The sequence below is a fragment of the Vigna radiata genome, chromosome 8 (assembly GCF_000741045.1).
Source record: "Vigna radiata var. radiata cultivar VC1973A chromosome 8, Vradiata_ver6, whole genome shotgun sequence".
NCBI lineage: Eukaryota > Viridiplantae > Streptophyta > Magnoliopsida > Fabales > Fabaceae > Vigna > Vigna radiata.
Genome location: NC_028358.1, coordinates 35,276,136 through 35,287,922, shown reverse-complemented (window position 1 = coordinate 35,287,922; position 11,787 = coordinate 35,276,136). Strand labels below are relative to the sequence as shown.

General features: G+C 26.0%; 1 protein-coding gene across 2 annotated transcripts; it reads left to right on the top strand.

The window, feature by feature from the left end:
- Positions 1 to 6,996: 6,996 nt before the first annotated feature.
- On the top strand, positions 6,997 to 9,484 carry LOC106771055 (WAT1-related protein At5g07050). Of its 2 annotated transcripts, none has more exons than XM_014656944.1 (7): positions 6,997 to 7,343; positions 7,549 to 7,611; positions 7,693 to 7,809; positions 7,904 to 8,138; positions 8,344 to 8,502; positions 8,616 to 8,767; positions 9,118 to 9,484. In XM_014656944.1, exons 1-7 carry the CDS (start codon positions 7,123 to 7,125, stop codon positions 9,170 to 9,172), a joined length of 1,002 nt encoding a protein of 333 aa, XP_014512430.1. In that variant the 5' UTR covers positions 6,997 to 7,122; the 3' UTR covers positions 9,173 to 9,484. The 2 variants fall into 2 exon arrangements, with proteins under 2 accessions (XP_014512430.1, XP_014512429.1); XM_014656943.1 differs by having other exon boundaries at positions 9,110 to 9,484.
- Positions 9,485 to 11,787: the final 2,303 nt, after the last annotated feature.

The window sequence follows — 11,787 nt, the reverse complement described above, 5'->3', positions numbered from 1 at the left end:
AAAAACAGTATTTCAAGTTAAAAAAGGACTCATTTGATACATTTTTTATAACTTCGGGACCAAAGATTTACATTTTTAAAAACGGGGACTAAACTGAACATCCGCTCATAACTTAGGAATCAAAAAAGAGGTTTAAACCAATTATTAAAAACAATTATTAAAATATCAAAATCTTTACTAAGAGGACTTCTATATTATATTCCATCATTAATTGGTATTGGGATGGATGATCATGATAGAGTGGTCAAATTGGTGTGTCTAAACATGATGAAAAGTAATAAATGGATGATAATGGTAGCACTCACTAATTTCATACACTAAATCCTTCATTAATATTGTATATGTTAGGGATAAGCTTTCATGATGGACATAATTAGAATGTATATAATGTAAGACCTAAAATTTTCTTTACAAATATAGTTTTTTAACTGTATAAATAATAATAATACAGTGTTACAATAATTTATTCTATATTTCATTAAAAGTTTCATTTCTTTAGAATTCAAATTCTCTATAAACTCTTATTAGATTTTTTTAGTTGAGAAGTTATTTGTTTCAATAACATAGTTTCTTCTTGAAGAGGTAATAACTTATGAATTATTAATTAAAGTAAGCAATCGATTTTCCTTCTCTCTTATTCTCTTTAGATGTTTATTATGGGATGCGTTGAAGATGTTGGTTAAACTTTGAAAGATATATATATATATATATATATATATATATATATATATATATATATATATATATATATATATATATATTTTGTGATAATATTGAGATACATATACACATTTGTATATGCATAATGTATATATTGCGACTCTAGAGGATCAAAATATCACACACACAAAATTTTATTACAAAAGAGAGATGTTCTAATTTCAGCAATAGTTTATATCACATATAAATTAAGACATAGGTGAGTGAGAAGTGAGACCAGATTTTTATAAGTGTGTAAGCTTTAATTCAATACATTACATATCACTGTTAAATTCAATTAAACTTTATTACCTCATGGTGACATAATATAATGGCTTATAATTTAGCCTCTAATGATACAAAATTTTTATTTATTTAAATAAGAATTTAAAGTTTTTTCTCATTAAAAACAGGAGACTTCTGGCTAAAATGATTAGTCTTTATATTGTATTCTAAAATAAATATTTTTTGATCTTAAACAAAAATGTAGTACTTTTCTATATCTTACAAGAATTTATACTCCATTTGTCTTCTTCTTCTTCTTTTTTTACTTTTAAAGTTAATATTTCATTTTTTTCCCTTATTATTTAGTACAATACTAACCTTACAAATAATTAACATACCTCCAAAGATAGGTAGGGATAACATCAGTTCAGGTTGAACATGGATAATGTCTATCTGTAACTTGACTTGACAAAAAACATTCACCGCTATTCGATCTACTATCTATACGGATACTTGTGGGTATTTTAAAACTCGCAGATATCCGTAGATACCCGCGGATACCCACAAATATTTAAAAAAAAAATATATTTTATAAATTATTAAAATAGAATTTAAATAGAATTACAAAAAATATATAAAATATAATATAAATTAAATTTTAATTTTAATTAAATTTAACCTTGTAAAATATAAATTAATGTTACTTTTAATTAAATTTAATTTAATAAAATATAAATTAAAATTTTATTTTTATTTTTTGCAAGTAACGAATATTTACAAATACAGATAGTATAATACTCATACCTAACCCGTTTATAAACGGGTATTAAAATACTCAATATCCACATATTGTGAGTAATAAATATCCACGTATATCAATTATTTGTCACGAATTTTATGCGTGAATTTTTTTGTCCTCTGCTCGAAGGGGTTATATGGTTTTTCTAAAAAGGTTATCTCTTTTCTATATTCAATTAGAGGTTCATTGACTTGTTTTCCACAATCCATTACATAAACAAAATTAATACATAAAATATTATCATTTAGCACAGTTGACAAAAACATGATAAATGTTCATTTTTCTTATTATATATTTTATTCCACACAATGCAATACCACGTCATAATGTTTTAAATACAAATTACAAAAATCTTAATTTGAATTTATTTCAACAATAGAAATTAATATTGGATATGATATGAAAAATTAATGTTGCATTTGGATCTGGGTGAGTACTCATCACTCCAATGGAAGAGCGAGTGCCTGTCTTGTCTGGATTAACGAATTTGCAGCAATTTGAAAGCGTTGATCTGAGTAACTCTGACGAGAGAGTATTCATTCATTAAAGTGAAGAGAACCAGAGGAAAAACCATGTCACCGACCCCGAAATTACTTTCTCCTTTTGATTTTAAGGTCTTTATGAAAAGTTTGTGATGAAAACGAGAGAATCATTATATATCACGTGAAACATTCGAAAATACACAACTAGAGAATCCACTCAGCTTCTTCACACTGCATCCCATAATCATTCACCCCATAATAAAAAAAATAAATAATAATATAATTGATTTAATCCTACAAATCCTTTTTAATTTTAATTTCATTTTCTCAACTTTAACTTTTTTATATAACAATTCATATTTATCTTAACATAATTTATACTACTTACATTTACATTTATATCACAATTATCTTCATATATAAAATATGATAATCATCTAATTTTATCTAATAAAACATTTTTTTTTAATTTTTGCTGCCCATCGTATCTTACACAAACTTTTATTCCAAATCACATCAATTTTTTCTTTGATCAAAACATCCACAACTTCATTTCTTTTTTCTTTTAAATCTATTCAAATTTATTCTCCTAAATACATCTTCAAATTCAAACACGATGTGAATTTGAGTCCTTGCTATGTAAAATTAAAAAAGTTTGAACAATGTATTAAAAAAATAAGACCGTACATTTATTGTCTCAATTTTTTGTATTAAAATCTATATTAATTCATTATTTCTTTTTGTTAATGATATTATTATTATAAACGAATAAATACACACACATATATATAAAGATTCCATTACCAAAACTGGTTACATTTGTCAAGATTCACGACAACATAGAAGAAAAGTTGTGATATTTAGTTAGGTAAAATTGGGCCATATAATGAACAGTAAACAAAAGTTGTGATCTTGACATAATTTCATAAAAGTAAATTACAGATTTCGTTTGGGTCCTTTGATGTGATGTGGTTTATTGAATGTAATACGTCGCTGATTTATATGCTCAAGGCACTTTGATCCCTCCAAAAGTGTTTTCTATGAAAAATGAAAAATATAATATAGATTTTTTGTGAAAAATTCAAGAGAAACTTTACGTCTCGAATGAATGAACTTTATGCTCCCTATTATTAGAATTTTACATCTGAATTATTCTATCCTTGATTAGAATCTTCATTACCAATAGCAAGTATGAAGGGACGTGCCTTCAAGAATGTAATATGCAGCTGTTTTTATGCTATATAACATTTTTATTATTCGTTCTAAAAAACATCCTGTTCAAATCTAGAAGTTTATAAAATAAGATTTTCATTGAGATATATAATATAAATTTATTTTTTTTATTCAATTTGAAATTAAAAATAAATATTATTCTTTTTTATTACCATTAATATAATTAATAAATAATTTTTGGAAATTTTACTTAAAAGGTCAATTTATATATATATATATATATATATATATAAAAGGTCGAAAAAATGAATCTAAGTTCTCATTAAGTAAAAATGAGAAAGTAGAATATTATATAAGGTCGAACATCCATTAACCAATTGTCTTAAAATTTTGGGTAAAGAATGACGTCAATTCCTATGTGGTTGGGTTCAGATCTTATTGATATTGTATCTTTTCAACAAACTTCTTTCTGGATAGAGCTAACAGTGGTATCAGTTGGTGACCGATTCAGACGAATACAATGGTTCCTATATCGAAAGTATTCCGGATTAAGGGTTTCAAATAAGTGTGCTCCGTTAAAGGCTACTCGTGATTATGATTGTGAATATTTAACAACAATATGAATTTTATTTTATAAGTCAATTGTAGTTAGATTTAAAATCTATTATAGAATTATTATGAAACTATTCATTAATATTAAACAAAATATATATATTCTCGTTATAAAAAGAGAATGTTTAAAATAGATAAGATCAATTTAATTTAAAATATATAAATATAAATATGATTTAAACTTAAAATTTAATTTTTAACCATAATAATATTAATAATGATTGAATTATATTACATTATAAAATAAAAATAAAATAGGAATGAACATAATGAAAAGGATGAAAAGTTTTTGAAATATGCTGACAGGGAATAGCATGTGGAACAGTTGAAGCATATAATGGAAGCTTAAAAAGGTTGAGATTGCAAAAAACCGAAACTTTAAAATTGTTTACATAAATTTGTGGCTGAGAAAATACGAAGCAAGCACTTGATGGCATCTTATGCTACGAAGAAGGCACTAAAAAAGGGTTGATGGCATTGCATTATTTTAGTAGAAAACTGAAGTGGAATTCAGTATCACATCCACCACAAAAACATTGCACAGTTAAGTTTCTTAGTTTTATCATGTGAGGTGACCAGGCTCAGTGCACTACCCTATTAATGTATTGTTAATCCTTATCTGAAATTAAATGGTTTTTTTTTTCTTTTAATTCAAACTTGTATATATGTTCAAAATAAACTTTATGTGCAAAACTTGAAAACAAGGATGATTAATCTTATAATTTATTATAAAAAAAATCATTGAATAACAATCAATTTTAAATATTAAAATAATTTATTATTATATTAATTAAGTTAAATATTATTTTGTAAGTTAAAAGTTATTAATATTTAAAATAATTTTTATTATGAATAAAAAATCATAATTAATTTACGAATCATTTTAAATTTGTTTCAAACTTTAACTATTAAAAACTTCCAAAAATTAGGGTTTAAATTAGTCTTTAATTAAAATTATAAACTAATTTAAAATTATTAATAATAAGTTTAGAGTAATTTATAAGTTAATTATAATTTTTTATTCATAATATAAATTATTTTATACTAATAATTTTTAATTTATAAAATAGTATATAAATTAGTTAATAGTAATTGATTATCTTTTATTTTTAAAATTAATTATTATTCAATAATTTTCTTATAATCGACGTGTTTGAAATTAATCTTTTTATATATTGTACTCTAAGTGACGAGGAAAATAATTCGAAAGTATTGGATTAGTGACATGTGATCAGGAATTAAAAATACAAACAAAAGAAGTTTTTTTGACAAGAAACATCACCTCATAGTAAAACAGTTAACAAAAAAAAGCGCAATCATTCAAGAAAATAAAAAACTATACAAATCATTGAATAACAATTATTGCTTCATATGCTCCATATAGAAAGTTTGTTCAATCAAACAATTAGTTTGTGCAATCTAATAATTACTTTATTTTTGTTCACTTAAATGAATTTGGAAGAGAATAATTTAGAGAATTTGGAAAGATTCTGAACATAAATCTTTTATTATTTATTTGAATAGATTTGGAGATAAGTGAAAGTGAATTTGGGAGTAAATTTTTTTAATCTGTCATATAAATTAAATCCTACACTAATTTTCAAAAACTTTACTTCCAAATCCACTCTTTTTTACTTCCATATTCATTCAAATAAATAACAACCAAAATTATCTTCAAATTCTCTCAAATCCACTCAATTACTTTTCCTCAAATCTCCTAAAATGAACAAGACCTTAGTATGATAAAAATATATGTGATTCGTAACGAGTAATTAAAATTTGTAAATAATTATTGTTTATGAATAGTAAGTAGTGAATATTTTAATATATCAATAACAGATAGTGGATGGATATTATACTATTTATATATTCGTGAATATTTATTAAAAATTTAAAATTTAATTTATATTTTATCAAATTTAATTTAATTAAAATTAAAATTAAATTATATTTTATTAAAGTAAATTTAATTTAATTAAATTTTAATTTATATTTAATTTAGTTAAATTTATGTTTTATATTCTTTTATAATTTTATTTTAAAATAATTTTAAAAAATATCTATGAATACTTGTAAATTTTAAGATATTTATAAATATTTTTTAAACGAATATTTATAACTAATGAAATGGATAACATATAATTTTTTTTATTGCAAATTAAATAATATAATGTAACATTTGTACCTGATCATTGCCATTCCTATAAACAACTAAAGAATATTAATCCACATAAAAAGATATGGAAGGAGAGACACTGAATTTTGGATTATATATAAATTATAAATAAATAATTGGATGGTATAATCTGCATTAAGGCTGTGTGTGAGCTATCGTTGCTCTAGTGTTTTGTACTCGCCAATCAATAAAAGTTCATTTTTTTAGATGTTGCGTTTTAGGTAGAAGAAAACCAAAAATAGTGCTATATTTCCTTTCCTTGCTTCAATAAATATAATAAAACATCTCAACCAGCTGTGGATCATTTTATTAAAGCACTGAATTATTTTCCCCATATCCAATTAGATTAGTACAAAAATGAATGGGATAACATGAGTGGGACGTACCATGTATTAGGGGGTCATATGCACTTTCAGCCATATATATTTCTTTTTATCATCATTTTCAAGCTAATACGTTAAAATATAATGACTAAATAATAATCCAACAAATAATTATTAAGTCTTTTGATTTTGAATCAATAAAGACCTATGTGTATAGGCATTATTTGAAAATTTTGATATTATAATTATTATTTATGATAAAGTGTCATTGTGTTATTATTAATTAAGAATATAGAAATATAAATTTATAATCACATACTATTTTTTAACTGAATAATTACTTAGTCTTTTTTCTTTTTATTTTTTGAAATGTATGGATAAAACTTCAAAACAAATAATAATAAAGAGAATAGTTATAGTTACGGTTAAGTAAACATCCAATCAGTATACATTTGAAAATGATAATATATCCTTTTTTATTTCTGCTCCAGTATCCATATTCTGAAGACATAGTCTAGTCAGGAATTTAATAAAGAACATAATACCGCATCAAATGCAATGAGAATCACATTCAACAAGCTCGATCATCAGCTATATTTTGAGCTTCTGAATCACATATAGTCATTCGCTATAATGGCTAAAGCTATGGAGCAACAGAAAAGAGTTTCTCATGTGTTCGTGTGCAGAGAGTTAAAACCACACCTGTTCATGGTTATAGTCCAGGTGGGATATACCTTATTATATTTCATCACTGAAGCCTCCTTCAATCATGGGATGAGTCCTCATGTCTATGTAACATATCGCCATATTGTGGCCACGGTTGTGATGTTCCCTTTTGCATACTTTCTAGAGAGGTACATGTATCCACTTCTCTTCAACACTTCATTTGCACTTCCATCACTATGCTTGACTTGTTTCACTGAAGCTTAATGCTTGTTTATCAATTCTGGTAGCACTTTTTCATATCAAATCTTGCATTTGCATTCCTGATCAATTTCAACTTATGCTATATCATCTATAACTTCTTTCATGTATGTCACTGTATATGTTTTCCTGCAGAGATGCTAGACCAAAGCTGACATTAGCTCTTCTCATGGAAATTTTTTTGCTTTCGCTGTTAGGGTAAGGACCATGCATGCTGCTTCTAACATTCTAATCATAGGGCAGAGTGGAACTTTATTTGTCTAACATGAAAATTTTCAGGGTTAGCGTAACCCTTAACATGTACTTTGCAAGCCTTAACTACACAAATCCGACCTTTGTTGCTTCCATGGTCAACACCATAGCTTCCCTTACCTTCATTATTGCTGTAGCAACCAGGTTTGCTTAATTCTTCATCGAGGTGAATTTAGAGTTATTAAACAAAGCCTATAATATATGTATGTAATCCTTAGTAGAGTTGAGTTATATGTAGGTTTGAGGTTGTTGATGTTTGGAATCCTCGTGGTATTGCAAAAGTTATTGGGACCATGATCTCCTTAGCTGGTGTTTTGATTATGACACTGTACAAAGGACCCGTCATGAGAAATTTATGGCGTCCTCTGATCCACATTCCACGGAAAAGTGCTGCTATCACCGAAGACTGGTTAAAGGGTTCAATTCTTACAGTTTCAAGCTGTGTTGCATGGTCTTTATGGTACATTATGCAGGTTTTAACGTTAACTCAATCGAAACTATTACAAGTTTTATGTGCACATTTTTCACGACATGCATAAAGGAAGAACTGGCTTGAATATAGAAACACACAAGTAGTTGTACTAGTTTATTGGTTTCTACTTTCTATTCTTATTGCTGCTCTTGCTTGTAACTAGAAATTGTCATTCTTAGTTTTGTCATGTTTTCTGTGGAATTCAGGCATCCACTTTGAAAAGATACCCTGCTCAACTCTCACTCACCACGTGGATGTGCTTTGTTGGAGCAGCACAATCAGCTGTTTTTACTGTTATAATAGAACACGACTCTTCTGCATGGACTATGGGGCTAAACATTGACTTGTGGTCCACAATATATGGTGTCAGTATATATAATATATAATAAGCTGTTAAATGAAGTGTATAAAAATCTTTGTACCAACAAAAAGGAAGCACAAAATCCATACTTTTAACGATATCAAACATTGATGGCAGGGAGTTGTAGTTGCTGGCTTTTTAATCTACATTCAACTATGGTGCAATGAGAAAAGAGGACCAGTTTTTGTCACAATGTTTAACCCTCTTTCTACTATATTGGTGGCAATTCTAGCCTACTTTGTCTTTGGTGAGAAACTTTATCTGGGCAGGTAATAACCGATGCCTCATAATTTCAATGTTTTTACTTTCAAAAGTTACAAAAGAATGCAATTCTCCTAAAGCTGGTTTTAACATGATAGTTTTTTTTTTCAAATTATATTACAAGATATCCCTACACTCATTAATATAAGTACTTTTGTTAAATCCAAAATAAAACCTTATCTTAAAAATAGGGAATATTTAGTTAATTGATTAATGTTTTTTTCTTAATTAGCACTTTTGTTATTAGCATATAAGGATCTTGATCACATTATCCACGATTTAAAGCATGCGAGACATTTACCTTAGGTATAAGATTCAGTATCTGAAATTTGTTTCTGATGAATGTTCAGCATCATAGGTTCAGTCATTGTCATAATTGGTCTTTACTTGCTGCTATGGGGCAAAGAACGTGACCAAGTGGTTTGCATGAAGAGCACAGATAAGTCACAGTGCAGTGCTGCAGACCCAGAATGCAGAATGTAGTCAATTTAACAGGAACTAAACTGCGCCCAATTGAGAAGAGAACAGAACATATGTAAGTCATGAAGCTAGGTTTCTAAGTTCTTTTGGCCAAACACTTTTCTGTAAAACCAACAAAATTTGTTGCTTTCAAATCCTCTGAAGTATTACTTTTAAAAATCAGGTCGTGTTTGAAGTAAAAGTTTGTAGAATTACCGTGTTTGGAAATGTGCTTTGATGTGAAAAGAAAACAATATTGTTTGACACGACTTTTTGTCGTTGATAATTTCTTTTTATAATACAATAATATTTATTGACATAATAAAAATAAATATTTAATGAATGTTATAATAAAATAATAATTTATGAAACTGCAAATTAGATATAAGAGAAAAATAGAAATGTCAAAAGTACGATGAACCAACCTGAAAAACCATGTTCCTTTACAACGATATACAGCTTTAGCGTATTTTTTTCTTTTAAGTGGTGGTAACTTATAATTCCATACCAACGCCTAACTACATTTTTATTAAATATTTTAAATTATTTTAATTTAACATTAATATAATTGATTGTTAATGTATAATTAATCACTTCTCAAAAGAGATTATAAATAAAGAAGAGCACGTTTTTCTTTTTTCTTTTTAGACGGATTACATGTGAAGGGATCCTCAAATAAATAAATGAATATTATTTTCCGTAATTTTAATGTATTTGCCGTTCCAAAATCTTTTACATATATGAAAAAAAAAAATGGACATTTATTAGAAAAGTTTGTATAAGGGCCTAGCAGTGCACAACCAAATTAAGCATGGAAATATTTTCTTAATCTACATATTTTTCACAAGACCCCACAAAGATATAAAGATATTGTAATAATATGTGATAGACTAGTTTTTTCTCTCTTTCTTTTTTCATCATCATTGTTATTGTTGTTCTGATTTATTCTCTTTCGCCTTCTTCTTTTCTTTTTTTTCCCTTCCTCCTTTACTTCTTTTTCTTTTTTTTCTCCTCCTCCACCGTAGTCATTTTGCGCTTCCACAATTAACTTTGATTTTTCTTTTTCCTTCTCTTCCTTCCTTTCTTTGTTATCTTTCTTCTTTTCTTCTTTTCACCTATTTTCACTTAATATAAAAAACTCTAATTGATGGAAAATTTAGTATTCTTTTTATTGATGAATTATTAATGAAAAATATTGTCAATATTAAAAAATATTTACACAGACTTTATGACAAACAAATTCATTGGCAATAATTTTTTTTTCAATAAGACAATTCGTTATATCAAGTAAAAAGCTAAAAGTAAAAAAATTTAAAACTTGTTATAATTTTGTTCACTTAATTTGCTTGCTTAGAGTTAAGCCGATCTTGGTTGCATGTCCTTTTGTCAAATTACAATAGCCTTTTCTATATTAAATAATAATAATTTAGTAATCTTAAATCTAATATTATGATAGTTTTTCATTATATATATATATATATATATATATATATATATATATATATATATATATATTAAGCTCTCCCAAGTCATGATCAACTAGGTGATTCATCTTCCAGATAATTTTTTTTAAATTATTTTTATTAAATATTAATTAAAATAAACTGTTTAGGTTTATAAAAAAGTTGAAATTTAAAAATTTAAGCACTTAAAGACAAAAAGACTTGAAATTTCATATGATATTATGAGTCTTGATCGAATTTATTTTCTTGCCAACCAGAACAAAATTTTATTGTTTTAACTCATTCTTTTTATATACTTATTTTTAGTAGTGTTTTATATATTTAATTTTTAATTTTCTATGAAAATATATAGATATATAAACTAAAAAATATGAATTGGTCTATTCAAAACTTCAAAAGAAAATAATCAAGTTAGTGATGGTCCTAAAATAAAAAATGAAACTATCTTTTCAACAACATGAGCTAGAAAACTTTGAACTTTTGTTAGATATGAATATTCATTACGACATTCTATTTGCAGTTAACTTAGGTAGTAAGAATTTACAATAAAAAAAGATATGTGTACTGATGAAGTAATTGAACAATTAAAAGGTCTTTATTCATTTTTTGAAATAATGAGGAAATGGATTTGAATATACACTGGCTTTTGCCAAAAAAAAAAATTACTTTAGAAATTGATACATTGATTTGTTGAAAATCTCTCTAAGTCACACATTAAATAGAAATTAAAAAATATAACATTATGTAAAGATGAAAAATCCATTAATTTATTATTTAAATATTATTGATGTTTGTGTAATCTACATGTAAACTCCTTTTACCCTAAATCCTAAACTCCTTTTCGACTGACCGAACAAATTTAAGTTTTATAGAGAAAATATTAATCATAGAATAGAAAGAAAAGATCTCTCTTCTCTCTCTATGCAGGACATGCACTTGCTTCTCAACACACGCGCCTACACTTAGGAAGGGAATACACATAAGCTGCTGGAGAGAAAAGAGGTATTACTCATTCATTCATTCACTTTTACATATAAAAATAACTAAGTATTTAATATGTATGATTAGTTTTGTTATTCTAGTTATAAACAGAACGCTAGGTTAGC

Coding starts and splice junctions, on each gene's coding strand:
- LOC106771055 (XM_014656943.1), top strand. CDS start 7,123: ATGGCTAAAGCTATGGAGCAACAGAAAAGAGTTTCTCATGTGTTCGTG. Junction 7,344..7,548: donor TTTGCATACTTTCTAGAGAG/GTACATGTATCC, acceptor GTTTTCCTGCAG/AGATGCTAGACCAAAGCTGA. Junction 7,612..7,692: donor TTTTTGCTTTCGCTGTTAGG/GTAAGGACCATG, acceptor GAAAATTTTCAG/GGTTAGCGTAACCCTTAACA.